We start from the raw sequence: 15852 nt of genomic DNA, 5'->3' as shown, positions 1-15852 counted from the left end.
ATTTGAATGAAAACCATTATTTATTGTTTGCTCAAAGATTTATATCTCAGAAACCCTCCTGTGAATTTTGTTGTTTGGGTGGAGCCAGATTTCATTTGTGTCATTTTTATTTCGTAGTCAACTGACAGCACAATCCTGGGTAGGTGTGGCGTCGAGCAAAGGTTTTTACAACCAAGCCTAACTGGTTTCAAGAAGGGTTTATGAGCAGGCCCAGGTGGCGAACTCCGCTCCGCCAGCGGAGTTTTGCCAACTCTGTGCACATTTGGGAACGCGGAGTGCAGGCAAAACTCCGACTCAACTTCGGAACGGAGTTAGCCCCTGCCCACGCTGAATAATTAAAAAAAAAAAACAGTTACCTGCTCTGGCGTCTCCGGGCTGCCCATCTCCTTGCCATGGTTTCTCCTCCTTGCCGTCCTTGTCGGTCGCAAACCCCTATGTTGTACAACTCGCGTGGATTGCGGGGTTCACGCAAGACGTACAATGTAGGGTTTTGTCACCATCGAGGGCGAGGAGAAGAGACCACGGCGAGGAGGAGGGTAGCCTGGAGACACCAGAGCAGGTAAGTGTTTTTGTTTTCAACTTTTAATTGACAGGGCGGAGCGGAGTTCCACTTAGTTTTTTTTTCATTCCGTGGAACTTAGCGGAGTGTCACTACGCATACTCAGCCCAGGGTTATTTATGAGTTTATTACACAGTGAGATCGCTCAATCACACCATATATTGAGCCGCTTCCAACAAAAGAGTTTTCAGGCGCTACCTTTCTTTCAGCAGCATCTGTAGTAAGTCACACAATTGAGCTCTAAAAGCTCCATATTTAAGTCCTACCTTTGTGCATCTTACCTTTAGCTGTCAAAGTACTGCTCAGCATTAATGGTTCAGACAATGACCTATGCTGCACAATACACATGTATATGTTTTCATTGTCTTCAATAGATGGCTGCAGTCTTAAATAGCTTGTCACAGTATAGGTGCCATCTTGGTTTTTCTCAGGAGATCCAGTGCAGGTATCTTCTGAAATCACACCATATTTGCTTGTCCACCAACTTATCTTAAACGCTTTTGGGTAAAATCCTTCCATGTGACAAGAGACCGACTTTTCTGTTCCAATTTGAACTTCAATTTCTTTGGGTAACAGGCTTGATATTGGTTGAGCTGCATGAATAAACATCTGACAATTAGTTTGAAGAAACCATAGTTTGTGCCGTTTTGACAAACCTAAATTAAGAACCTTCATGATTATTGTTTTTCTATGTTAGTTTTCAGTAATTGAGAGCATTCTCACTGAAGCTCCATTAGTTATCCGTTACTAAGGACTAAAGCACAATCATTCACCAAATCTGTACATTTCTGGTGATTATACAGATTGAGCTCCATTTTCACTACATAATTTGTATCATAGTTACATCACTTGATTTTCAAAATGTAACCCCCCAACAATCAAAGCACAGTTCCTGATACCAATACATACTTAGAGGCATATTTAACATACTTTCCCGCAGCAAGCCACCTTCCTGTGCTGCACTGCATGAAAGGGCACGAATGAACGGTATTTAACATCATACAGCACATACCTATCCTGTCCTTGCGCTGATGAATTTCAGGAAGTTTAGCATCAACACAGGCACTCTTGCACAAAAGCAATCTCTTGAGGCATTTTCTTCTTTGTATGTGTGCTACAGATTGCATAAGCACAAACCGGTAAAGAAGGGTCCTAGGGCATGTTTTCAGACCTCGCATGGACACAGCCCCCAACAAACAACTTAGAAAACACAAAGTGCCCACGGGTCTAGAATAAGTAAACCTTAGTATGACATGAACCAACAAAATAAACACAAAGGAAGTGTAAAACGAGGATCCTAAAGGTATAGCTGATGAAATAGGGGTATCCCTTAGTGAATAAGGATACCATCAGCCACTGTCCGATACCGCCCTAGTCATCATCTGGGCTTCCTTACACCCCTCATAACGTGGAATTTACGGGCCATACACAAGGACTAGATGTATATGTCCAATGGCTCAGAATGCATGAGGGGGTGTGAAATCAGGGTATTAGATGATATGTAACAAAAACATTGCAGTGCATAGACGTGTGTGGAGAAATGAGTGTGATAATATTGGGTAAATGAGAGAGGCTTGAATTTATTGTTATCCCTCAGTTGCCCAAGGTTAAACAGTGCAAAGAATGGCAGTTTTAACAAATATCTGCCAGTTGAATCTATACAGTCAAACATGTTTCAGCAGAACAATTGGACACCATTGTCCTCTGCCTTCGTCAGGACCTAAATGAATATTTGCTACTGCAATGAGTGAAATATAATACAAATGCTAATCATAAACCATTTCACCTGGAATCCTAGGTTTTCTGGTTTCACCTCTTGTTAGTGGATCACTGTTCTTAGATGATGTTGGTTTCATGTCATAGAAAGGAAATGCAAAAACATACATTGTTGGTGTCACTGAAAATTGACAAGCAAATATAGCACAGTCGCCATTAAGCCAGTGTTAATAAAAAAGTAACAACAGACACAATATACTCAAATATGTATCCGGCCCTGCTTACCTAGTTAACAGGATGATAAGGAATTCCTCAAGGATTGGTCATTAATAGCCTGAAGGTGTACAAGAGATTGGCTCATTCTTATCATAAAAACTGCCAAGAGAGTGGCTGACACAATCCTTGTTGAAATTCGAGTTCTTGAATCCCAAATAAAGACTAGTATAAACAGCACCCTTTTCAAAAAAAGCCAGAAAGAGACAAACAAAAATAACAAAGAATTTAAAGATTCTATTCTTTTCACTAAAATAGAGAAGTTCAAGAAGGACCTAGCCAGATTCTCTGCTGAGAAGATTTATCCCTATACAAGCGACTCTTACGTCCCACAAGATTTCAACAGGAATAGACGTAGAGGAGGGTCGACATATGGAACTTCTAGCTCTGAGGATATTTCAAGTAACTCAGACTCATCCGGTAGAAGCAACACATCTACCAGGGGTCGAGGGAGAGGAAACCAACAGAGGTGGAGAGGTAGTTATCAAAATCAATTCCCTCAGTGGTGGCAACCTAATCCTTGGGGTTATGGCGGCCCGGGCTTCCCACATCAAATAGGACCCTTTGTCCCTCAACAATTTCCAGCCAACTTTAATACGCAGCCTTTATTAGGCTTTGGCCGAGGCAGGTCGAGAGGCAGGCGACGGGGACAACAAGCACAAGTCCATTGGAGCCCCCTTCCGCCATCGATGGATCTGAGGAGTGGCAAGAAGAAACCTCAAGAAAAACCAGGGCCCAGTGCCGGGACAGCCTTGTGATCAATTTAAGCTCAAGGATTCTTACAAAAAGCGGAGAGGCAGTACTCAGTAGAGGACTAGGATTTGTAGCTACGCATGAATGCGATCCCTTCCAAACCCACATTGAAATGGCCAAATGTTTTCGGAAAATCAGACTGCATTTCCTCTTTGCTAAAAATACTAGAGAAGAAATGGATGTAATAGACACCAACACTGGCCTTAGGAAACCATCTACCTTCAATCCACCTACATTAGGCATGCCTGCAAAGGTTTTAGCATTTGAACAGGCAGTGGAGAATGATATTGCCAGACTGCGCCAAGAGGAAAATCATTCCTTTGTAAACCTTCCTAAAATTGAGCAATGTGCTCTTCGGAGTCTCATGGCTGATGAACAACTGACCATAAAACCAGCCGACAAGGGCAGTGCGATTGTTCTATTGGATACCATCACTTACCGGACAGAGTGTCTCAGACAACTACAGGAAGACAAATCCTACTGTCCCCTTACCGAAGATCCTACCAAAAGAATTAGAACCATCATTGGTCATATGGTAGAAGAGGCTGTGGCGGAAGGATGGATCACATCACAGGAGGCCGGCTTTCTCCGCACTACACATCCGACTATGCCATACTTCTATGTCCTGCCTAAGGTTCACAAGACACAGAGACCCCCACCTGGACGTCCTATAATATCAGGTATAGGTTCTATTTTAGAACCTTTATCTACCTTTGTAGACTATTTTCTACGTCCGATGGTTGAAGAAATGCCTACTTTCCTACAAGATACCAAAGACGTTCTGCGTTTACTACCAGACATCGAGTTTGACACCATAACAGATCACCTGGTGTCATTCGTTATATACCTCTATCCCTCAGGATGATACCTTAGAGGTTATAGCCACTTTGTTGACCAAGAGGAATCTTGATTCTATCACTCCTGTCCATTTCATCATGGCTTGCGCTTGTCTTGCCATGAAAGAAAATTTCTTCAGTTTCGAGGACACAATCTACTTGCAGACGTCAGGTACCAGCATGGGAAGCTTTTTCGCTCCTAGTTTAGCAAATCTCTATGTTCACAACTTTGAGCAGGAACACATTCTGACACCTACTAACCCAAATCGTGATTCGATACGTATGTGGAAACGCTATATCGACAATATTCTTGTCATAAGGCTGGTGAACATTGAAGATCTCCTTCTGTTTCTACATTGGCTGAACAACAGGAATAACTTTTTGCGCTTCACAGTGGAGCACAATAAACACCAGTTGGCTTTTTTGGATTTGTTAATATCAGCCACCCCTGCGGGCCTTGTGTCCGAACTTTATAGAAAACCCATGGCACGTAATTCCCTGCTATGTTATGACAGCTGTCATCCCAGGTCACTAAGGAATAACCTTCCGTATGGACAGTTTTTGAGAATTCAAAGAAACTGTTCCACTAAAGAAGCTTTTCAAGAACATTATCATGCCCTGGAAGAACAGCTTAAATTAAGGAAGTATCCGGAGAAATTAGTGCGTCAATCACTCAAACGCGCTGCCAACAACAATCGGGAAGCACTTCTGGAACCAGCTACACCTAAAGAAAATACCCAGAGACTGACCTTTGTTAACACCTATAGTACGATGTCGAATCAAATACAACAAATTGTCAGAAAACATTGGTCGATCTTGAACACAGGATCAGAGGCCTTATAGTCTCCTCTTTTTGCGTTCAAATGCGCCCCTAATCTGAAAGATCAATGAGTACATACTTGACACAAAACCAAAATGGCATGGGCTGTCGGTACCCTATGGGACTTACCAGCTGTACATGCGCAACTTGCCCACAGACTCACAGATCACTCACCATAGATATTGGCACAAGTCGTCCATGGCAGCAAAGAAAGTTCACTAATTGTAATAGTGAGAAACTAATCTATATGATCACCTGCCCATGCCAACTTAGATACATAGGCATGACGACAAGGAAGATCAAACTGCGTATTTCAGAGCATAAAAGCACTATACGCTGTAAGAAACAAGCCACAAGGCTAACTAGCCATTTCTTAGAAGCTAAACATGGTCCAACAGAATTTACGTGGACTGTTTTAGAACAGCTGTTCATCCCTGATCATGTAGCAGACATCTGTAAATATCTGCTGGGTCTAAATGATGAAATTCCCTGGATGTCACTCTAACATCTCATACAAGTCATTACATTTACTGATATTACCGTCTCTGTAGTTCTACTGGTGAGTTGATACAGAGTGTACACAGCGACTCATACTGTAGACCTAACTCTAAAGAAGATTGTACTTTATTCTTCTAGAAGTATCGATATCTTATACAGTATTTGATGAATCAGTGCGTTGACTCTTTTAGAATTTTTTACCATGATCTTGATAGAGTTAGCAAAGCTCATAAATACTATGGCGAATGGTTTTCAATATTTAATCAATACTGGATGCTATTGTATAACCCCATGGCACTGATTATACACGTATGGTTGCCAGATCGTGTGATTTTTACGAAAGCGATATACTGATGTGACCTTAGAACACATTTTGTGAGCTACTGCTCACTACCAGTATCTAATAAAGTTTTGTTGAAATGGCTAATAGACACGAACAGACATACAAACCAGAGTATAGTGCTACGCTCACGCTGTCAATGAGGACAGAGACACGTATGATCATAAGATTCAACCTTTTTTGCGTAAATTATGAATGTCTCATGTTCGAATAGTCATTTACTAACAACACTGGAGAAAGGGACTCCATTTCCCATGATGCTCAGAACGTATTATGACGGGATCACACGTTTTTTCCTCTCACGTGATTTTTTCTCACGTGTTCTGACAATAAAGATGGCGCCCTTACACTGCCGATCACCTCCCCGAGACGGCTCAGAAGACCGTCAGGAGTACCGACGGAGAGGTGAGTCAGCAGTGTCTTTCATTGTGTCGGTCAATGTGTGTATTACCGCGTCTAACCTACATTAGTGAGAGCGCTTCTTGCTAAATGCACGATCTTTATTGAGGCAATAAATACGCTCTCCACTTTTAACCGCTTGCTTGCTGGGGTTATTCCCCTGCTGTGCTGGGGGAGGGGGGCCCGCACAGCGCCCCCATGCTCATGACGAGCTCAGCTCGTCATGAGGCTCAGTGCTCCTGTGCTCATGAGCTGAGCTCGTCATGACCACACCCGTTTTCATGGAATGTTTTCGTGGAACGTTCAGCACAGCAGGGGAAATAGCCCAGCATCCGAGCGTTCCACGGCTCATGAAGAGCTCTGCTCATCATGAGCACACGGGAACCTGCATGCAAGGGGTTAAATCTAACTAGACAATGGCTCCCTCAGTGTATCTTTTAAATAACCGGGTCCTCTCTTTTACTGACTTTCTCGGCTTAATGTAACTTGCATACCCCTATTGAATGGGTATTTACATTCAATCCATACGGAGGAATGTTTTGTTGGCATGCTAAGCACTTTGCTTACTATCACTGGGTTAACGTTTGCCATACAATATTTCTGGTCGTTTTAACACACTTCCTAAGCATATTCTTTTTGAACAGTAATCAAGCTGGTCTCTACTCTGCCAGCTGAAATAATGCTGATTTTAGCTTGAGTTCTACCATCTTTGACTAGGATGGTGTGATTCATCCCAATATGCACATACTGATCACTACAAGGAGGCTTAGTGACATTGGCTATGTCCATATCTTCTTTTTGTTTTTAATAGAGTGGTGCTCCATTTCCCTGAGCCGCAGCCAGGTGAGGTGAGGCCATACCCTCCTGTTAACTAGGTAAGCAGGGCTGGATACATATTTGAGTATATTGTGTCAGTTGTTACTTTTTTAATAACACTGGCTTAATGGCGACTGTGCTATATTTGGATGTTAATTTTCAATGACACCAACAATGTATGTTTTTTGCATTTCCTTTCTATGACATGAAACCAACATCATCTAACAACAGTGATCCACTAACAAGAGGTGAAACCAGAAAAACTAGGATTCCAGGTGAAATGGTTTATGATTAGCATTTGTATCATATTTCACTTATTGCAGTAGCAAATATTCATTTCGGTCCTGACGAAGGCAGAGGACAATGGTGTCCAATTGTTCTGCTGAAACATGTTGACGGTATAGATTCCACTGGCAGATATTTGTTAAAACGGTCATTCTTTGCACTGTTTTTAACCTTGGGCAACTGAGGGATAAGAATAAATTCTAGCATCTGTCATTTACCCACTTTTATCACACTCATTTTTCCACACACTTCTATGCACTGCATTTATTTGTTACATATCATTTGATACCCTGATTTCACACCCCCTCATACATTCTGAGCCATTAGACATATAAATCTAGTCCTTGTGTATGGCCCGTAAATTCCATATTATGAGGGGTATAAGGAAGCCTAGTTGATGACTAGGGTGGTATCGGACAGTGACTGATGGGTATCCTTATTCACTAAGGGGTATCCCTATTTCATCAGCTATACCTTTAGGATCCTCGTTTTACACTTCCTTTGTGTTTATTTGGTTGGTTCATGTCGTACTAAGGTTTACTTATTCTAGACCCGTGGGCGCTCTGTGTTTTCTAAAATGCTACAGATTGCACCACACAAAGAAAGGGGAAATAACGAGGAGAAAAAAAATCCCAATTTTGCAAACCTGTGTAAATCTGGGTTTGCGTGAAATTCCTGGGTGGATGCTATGGAACGTCCATGTTCCACCCATGGAACACCTCCCAGTATGAAATGTAATGCAATGCAACACCAGCTGCTGCATTACCTTACATTAGTTTTACAATGCCATGTGGCTTTGTAAATATCTCCTAACATTTTGTATCATGGATGTGCTGCAAAAGAGGTGCAATCATGATGCAAAATGTAAGTAAAACTGGCCCTTACTTCCTTCCAAAGCTCACATAAAAAATCATTGTTCAATTGATGTAACATGGCTTAGTTTTGCTTAACATTAGGAAAAGCTGAGAGAGTTCAACCACCTACACACAAAGACTTTCAGTATAGTATATTTAAGTAAACATTTCTTCACCAAGAGTTATCAATGTCTTTGGTTTAATCCAAGCAAATTGGGGCATGAACTAAGATGAATATATCTCAACTATAGTACATACCATGACAGGTTTTATTAATAAAAAACGTAATATTGATAGGTGATGGACAGTTGTATCCTCCGCTTCTTTGAAATAGTTATGGGTATGTAATGGTGCTCCATTTTCAATTCATCCAAATAACTTTCTGAGGAGATATGCCCTCAATGAGGTGGCACCCCACTTCATAGAACTATGACCAAACCTGGGGCAAACATTGACCACATGCTTGCCCTGAGCATTTGTAGATAAAAATTGTCATTACATTGAAAAAATTATGTTAGTGAAAGCAGTTTCTTTTACGCCTACAATAAAGGAGTCAGAGCAAATGAAGAAGCCTCTCTCATGATACCACATTGCTCCCTTCATTATTTTAACCTTCCACAGTCTTTCACCAGCTATTGTACTTTAGACAGTGAACTCAGTATTTCTCAGGCCTATATCATTCAGTCATTTGTCTGCAGAAGTTTGTAAGAGAATTTAGAGGCAAAACTGTCAGTATTATATTTTTCTGTGATTCCTAACCTCATTTAATGAGCATTCAGGGATTTCTAACTATCGATAAAAAAAGTTCAATGAAAAATGCATTCTAAGAGGTGATGTTAATGGTAATTATGCTGATTATCAGTCGCTAAACATGAGTGAAGAGATTAACATAGGATTACATTTTACTACCTATTAGAATTGTGAGCCCCTTTATATTTAGACTGTATACACAAAGGGTTCACCCAGAAGAAGTCACTGGGACCTGGGTATTCAAAGTACTGAGAAGAAGGGGTCCCAGCAATACAGCAACGAATATGTATCAAAAGTGACTCAAAGAGAAATTTCACTGAATTCACCAACAATTGTTATTTAATCACAATGTTGTCATAAATAAATTATCAAAGGACATTTGTTAAACATTTCAAAATGTAATATAGTGCCCCTGGAGACGGAAAGGAAGTGGTAAGGTGAGGGATGGTGGGGGTGAAGGGTGGTGACATATAAAAACGGCCAAGCGGCCTCACTGTACGTCAGACATAGACATATACATCATGAATGAAATTTTTTAGAGAGATATCATGCTCCACATAAGAAACAAAATTTTTCAAGTCATGGAGTAGAGCTGAAAAGTACACAGAGCTGTCGACGTTTCGACCCCTATATATTAACAGGTATTAGTTATCTCCTTGTGGTGGGGTCTTCATCAGGACGGGGAGGCCGGGGCAGTGACCAATTGGTCGCTTGTCGAAGGAGAGGATGGTAGGAGAGGTATTACGCTCAATCATGGAACTTCAATGCATGAATCAGTAGAGAAGTGGAACATCTTGGATTTGAATATAAATAAATGAAGTTCAAGAATCCGCCCGTAGGTCGGTCAGGTCCGTGAGGGATGAACCACTGCTATCAAAGTCGTCGGAGACCCGTACAACTTGCTCTCCTTGTGTCGACCGCGTCCCTCTTCCATTACGCCCCAAGTAGGGCCACCATGAGTGCACGGCCACTGAATGGCTGCCTAAGGGGCACCTAACGTGCCCCTCTGTTGATCCCTTCACCCCGTGGCAGGCATCTTTGGGTGCCTGCCACGTGGTGCACCTTTGAGTGCCTGCCACAGGGTGCATGAATGACTGGCACCTCTTCTCTTTCAATGAGAGCATGCATTCCGTTCGGAATGCATCTCCCATTGAAAGGTATAGGCATGCGACCGAACAGGGTTCGTTCGCATCCTACTTACAGAGCTGTAACCGATGTCAGGAGTTTGGTTACAGTTCCCAAACAATGACAGATGGACTGCGGGCCGTCCGACATCTGAATCGGCCTCTTAGTGTCTTAAATTTGATTTTAATATAGGTCTCCAGGAGGGTATGACACTCTGGCCCTAATTACGATGTCAGTTGGAGTTACCGTTGATCAACATCGTTACGGATTGGGAACTGACCAACCTCAGGTCGGCGGGTCCGACCGCATTATTTGGATGACTGCACATGGTGCAGTCAGAAACTCCCATTTCTCAGTTGGAGGTTTTATGGCTGGCAGAAAGCGGCCGCAGCACAAGCTCCAATTGAGAATTGGGAGTTCATGAACATACCTGCCCAATGTTACAGGCGCCTCACAGTGCCTGCCACATGGTGCAGTGATGTTCAGGGGGGCATCATAGGTGTCCCCCAAGCACAGATGTGGAGGGCCAGGGCAGAGGGGGCACAGCTAAGGGCCCCCAATGTCTGTTCCAACCAGCCTTTCCATGTCGGAAACTCCCCCATGGAAAGGCTGTTGGAAACCGACATCATAATCCTGACGGCGGAAACACTGTCCTTAGGGGAATATGGTGGGTTTCCGACCAAAGCGTTGGTCAGTTCCTCTGACTGCTGCCTCTGACCACAAGCATTGCAATGCATCGATCAGACTGCAGCAGTAGATACCTCTCCTGTTACATCAAGTAAGTTCCACACAGCAGGATTGCTGAGAAGTTGTCAGAGGCACGCCCCCTTTCTCCACCACTCTGCAAACATGCCTCCTTCAAACACTACCAGTTGGGGGACGAAGTCCCTTGGCTCCAGAGCAACCTTGGGGGCCAGGAAGCCCTTATGGTACCTCCTGTAAGTCCTACACAGCGGAATTCCTGTGAGCTAGTTGAAGTCCCACCCCTTTTCTCCACTACTCTGCAAACGTGACTACTACTTTAAAAAACATAGAAAGTCACAGGAAAAAACAAAGGTTACAGGGGAGTTATAGTTAGGAAATGGAATTAAAAACACCTTAGAAATTTACTGAAAAAAACAAAGGTTACAGGGACTTTAATGTTAGGCTGACATTTCACTTGTAGAAAACCAGAGAAATCCAGCCATTATAATTAGCTGAGTTAACTATGACTGATGCCCCCGTAATGCACTTCTTATGATCTTACATATTACATCACTCATGACATGGTCAGTAACATCACTGATGACATCGATGATGTCCTAGTGGTGTGGCGGGGTACGGAGGAAAGATGCCATGAATTTCTATCCTGGTTGAACAATCGTAATGCCTTCCTCCGTTTTACAATTGAGATTGGAAGAAACAGATTAGCGTTCCTGGATTTACTAATCACTGCAACTGCAGATGGTTTGCAGTCTGAATTGTATAGGAAACCGTTGGCGAAGAACTCCCTTTTGTGTTTCGACAGTCATCACCCCAAGTCCCTACGAGACAGTTTGCCGTATGGACAATTTTTAAGGGTTCATAGGAACTGTTCAAATGCAAGAGGCCTTCAAGACACACTCTCTGGCCCTTAAGGAGCAGCTTATCTCAAGGAAATATCCCCCCAGACTAGTTCAACGCTCTCTCAAACGCGCACGGAACAATAATTGTCTGGCCCTTCTGGAACCTCCTGTGCAGAAACCTCCTGTGGAAAGGATCACCTTTGTGACTACCTTTGGGACATTGTCTAACAACATCAAAAAAGTGTTAATGAGACATTGGTCCATTTTGAACTCGGACAATGTCTCTTTCCAAAGTCCTCTTTTCTCTTTTAAGAGAGGACCAAATCTTAGGGATCGACTGGTCCATACACGACCACGTGAGGACAGACCTGGGGCTCTAGCTATGTTATGGGACCTCCCTCCTGTTGTGGGTCATCACCCTTGTGGGATGTGCAATTCGTGTCCCCAAACGAAGAAGTCAACTGAACTAGACATTGGTACTTCCAGACCGTGGATTCAGTCCAAATTCACAAACTGTAATAGTGAGAATCTTGTGTATCTTATCACTTGCCCCTGTGGGTTAAAATACATAGGGATGACAACTCGCAAGATCAGAATAAGAATCTCAGAACACAAGAGCACCATTAGGTGTAAGAGGCAAGCAACTAAACTCACTAATCATTTCTTAGAAGCACGTCATCCTTCAACTGCGTTTCAGTGGAATGTGATAGAACAGCCTCACATCCCTGTGCATGTCACTGATGTATCCAGATACCTTTTACTTAGAGAACAGAAATGGGTGTTAAGATGGGCACCAATCGGGTGGGTTTGAATGATGACATACCCTGGTCAACCCTCGGATGTTAATGCCTTCTTTTTTGTTACCATATGGTCTGCAGGGGTTAGTGCAACCCAATTCAAAATGGGCATTTTCCCTGGAATGGGTGGTTAGTCATCGCTCCCTACACAAACCCCTTCTGTCTCAAGACGTTACTATACATGTGATATGTAAGATCTAGGGATGACTGCTGGTGACGAGCACCAACACTTTCAAACAGTTACCATATACTGACGAATCGCCACACATCTCTTTTAGGTACAACCACTCTTTCCTTTATTCACATATGTCTCAGTTTTTGAACTAGGATATGAATTTGGATAGTTTGGCATAATCAATTACCCTTGGGAGGTATTTTGTACCTATCATAACATCGTGAACACCAATATTGTCTTAGTCTGCTTTCATTGACAGGCATTATCGCAAACATACTGCCCCAGATACATACACTTTTTCATCTATTTTATGTCTAACATTGTGAATACCAATATCGCCATGTATGGTATTTAATAACCTGTTTTAGTCACTTACATCCAGTGTAATTATTTAAACCTTTACTCAATGATCGTCCATGTTGTGCACAGGCGTTCTGTATATATGTCTCAGCTTATTAGCTGAATGGAAAATGAATGTAGTAATCTCGGTGTGATTACCCGTCTGCCGAGGTGCTCCTTCATCTGTTTAGAACATTGTGAACTCTAACACCTTCAAGTGGACATGCCGAGAGGCATGTGTTGCGGCCAACCTTTATTGAAGGATTGTCCGTGTTTTCGTACTCAGAGATGTTTTTCAATGGAGCTATCTATAGTTTGTGTGCACGGCTATGTTTACAAACAATAGCATGCCCTCGGACTAACATGGCATCCTGATTGGCCATTAGTGTGTTCGCTTCAGCCTATCAGAAGAGGGCTCACACTTTAGTAACGAAAGTCTACCATGTGAACACTTTAAACCAATCATGCGACTCAATATATTGGTTATCCTGACCGCCCGCCGGTACCTCTCCGATCAGCTTGGATGCCGACGCTGTAGTACCGACGGACAGGTAAGGAACGTCTACCGGCTCACCTCACGGGTTGGAATTGCTTTTGTGTGTGTGACACGTGTTATGTCTGTGATAATATGTGCCGTTTTGAGAGACACGGATAACGAATCTTTCTTACGAGCCACACGCGACTTGAATGGCTTTCACTTGACTGAGACCCGTGTCATTGTAAGTGGTTGAGCTCCATTATGCCCGGTTATATAGGTGTACAAACATTGTGTGGGTCTCTTCTTCTTCTTTTTCTTTGAGACAGAGGGAGCAACAGTAACAATACGGAGCTGCTTTTGCTTCATTATTTACTCTGATAAGACACGTTTGTAGTCATCTGCGTGTATGTTTCATTTTATGTAGACGTTTTGGGAGTGAGTGAGTTTTTAGTTTGACATGCGCTGCCTAGATTGTGTGGAGTAAAACGGTAGTTTGAGTATAATAATGCCTGCATATTTATATCTCTTTCTATCTCAGAGCGGTGCTTCTCCTCTTTCCTGAGCCGTGGCCAGGTGGGGTGAGGTCTATACCTCTTACAAAAATGGTAAGATGGGTTAAGATACTTCATTGGCAGTCAACAGATCAGGCCCAATGATAATATGTATGCACTTCATGATTAGAGGCATTTACTATACTGTATTGATACTCAATATTATTCATAAATATGATCTTAATGTTACGCCGGTTTGCTAGCAGAGAAGCCTTGGCTGCAACCTTCAAACTTTTCTCTTTCCTCTTTTTCAGAAAAACTTGTAAAGAGGGAGCAGAACACCTAGTGACATCAGGTGACCTCTGTATCTTATTTTGATTTTGAGCACGTATTTGCATTCGCTATCACTTAATTTGCAGTAGCTATTAGTAACAATGATCCTGAAGAAAGCAACGACAAATACGTCTTTAGTTTGCTGAAACATGTCGACCACATAGAACATCCAGACTGTCTGTATATTTTTGACTGTCACTAACAACTACCTTTTAACATTGGAAGGTTGGGTAACACCTGAATAAAGTTATAAGTACCCCCCTATCCCATTTTACATTCACAAATTTTTCCTTACTTTCACACTTTTTGAGCACTGCAACATCAGTCCCCAAGTTTTGATATTCTAATCCTCAGAACTTGAGTAGCAAGGCCTCAGTTAGACTTCACTGATCGGCGGAGGAGCTCCTTCTTACATCAGGACCCCCGACCGTGATAGTTGTTTGGCTATCCCAGTAGTGGTCTTGGTGGAATCCCAAATGATGCAGGGCGGTTCCGTGTGGTGACTGATGGGCATCCCTCCTTGATTATCATGGGGATGACCCTCCTTTTTTTAGATACATATAGTTTAAAGTTGTTATAAGGCACCCTGTTAGGACACACTGAGCGCACTTCGTGTGTTAGACCCTCCGATATACATGTTGTAATATCTTTGGGTGCCTGCCACGTGGTGCACCTTTGAGTGCCTGCCACAGGGTGCATGAATGACTGGCACCTCTTCTCTTTCAATGAGAGTATGCATTCCATTCGGAATGCATCTCCCATTGAAAGGTATAGGCATGCGACCGAACAGGGTTCGTTCGCATCCTACTTACAGAGCTGTAACCGATGTCAGGAGTTAGTTTGGTTACAGTTCCCAAACAATGACAGATGGACTGCGGGCCGTCCGACATCTGAATCGGCCCCTTAGTGTCTTAAATTTGATTTTAATATAGGTCTCTAGGAGGGTATGACACTCTGGCCCTAATTACGATGTCAGTTGGAGTTACCTTTGACCAACATCGTTACGGATTGGGAACTGACCAACCTCAGGTCGGCGGGTCCGACCGCATTATTTGGATGACTGCACATGGTGCAGTCAGAAACTCCCATTTCTCAGTTGGAGGTTTTATGGCTGGCAGAAAGCGGCCGCAGCACAAGCTCCAATTGAGAATTGGGAGTTCATGAACATACCTGCCCTGTGTTACAGGCGCCTCACAGTGCCTGCCACATGGTGCTGTGATGTTCAGGGGGGCATCATAGGTGCCCCCCCAAGCACAGATGTGGAGGGCCAGGGCAGAGGGGGCACTGCTAAGGGCCCCCAATGTCTGTTCCAACCAGCCTTTCCATGTTGGAAACCCCCCCATGGAAAGGCTGTTGGAAACCGACATCATAATCCTGACGGCGGAAACACTGTCCTTAGGGGTATATGGTGGGTTTCCGACCAAAGCGTTGGTCAGTTCCTCTGACTGCTGCCTCTGACCACAAGCATTGCAATGCATCGATCAGACTGCAGCAGTAGATACCTCTCCTGTTACATCAAGTAAGTTCCACACAGCAGGATTGCTGAGAAGTTATCAGAGGCACGCCCCCTTTCTCCACCACTCTGTAAACATGCCTCCTTCAAACACTACCAGTTGGGGGACGAAGTCCCTTGGCTCCAGAGCAACCTTGAGGGCCAGGAAGCCCTTATGG

General features: G+C 43.2%; 1 protein-coding gene across 2 annotated transcripts in view; it reads right to left on the bottom strand.

Moving 5' to 3' along the window:
- Window positions 1-15852, bottom strand: part of LOC144822969 (uncharacterized) — a 502582-nt gene that overhangs the window by 348407 nt on the left and 138323 nt on the right. For both annotated transcript variants that reach the window (XR_013608719.1, XM_078681056.1), the window contains exon 3: window positions 841-1152. Coding sequence is in view for 1 of the 2 variants with exons in the window: in XM_078681056.1 (XP_078537182.1) it covers window positions 841-1152 (312 nt within the window). In the remaining variant the exon portion in view is untranslated. The remainder of the gene's footprint in view (window positions 1-840; window positions 1153-15852) is intronic.

The sequence above is a fragment of the Lissotriton helveticus genome, chromosome 3_1 (assembly GCF_964261635.1).
Source record: "Lissotriton helveticus chromosome 3_1, aLisHel1.1, whole genome shotgun sequence".
Taxonomy (NCBI): domain Eukaryota; kingdom Metazoa; phylum Chordata; class Amphibia; order Caudata; family Salamandridae; genus Lissotriton; species Lissotriton helveticus.
This window is presented reverse-complemented; position numbering and strand designations above follow the sequence as displayed.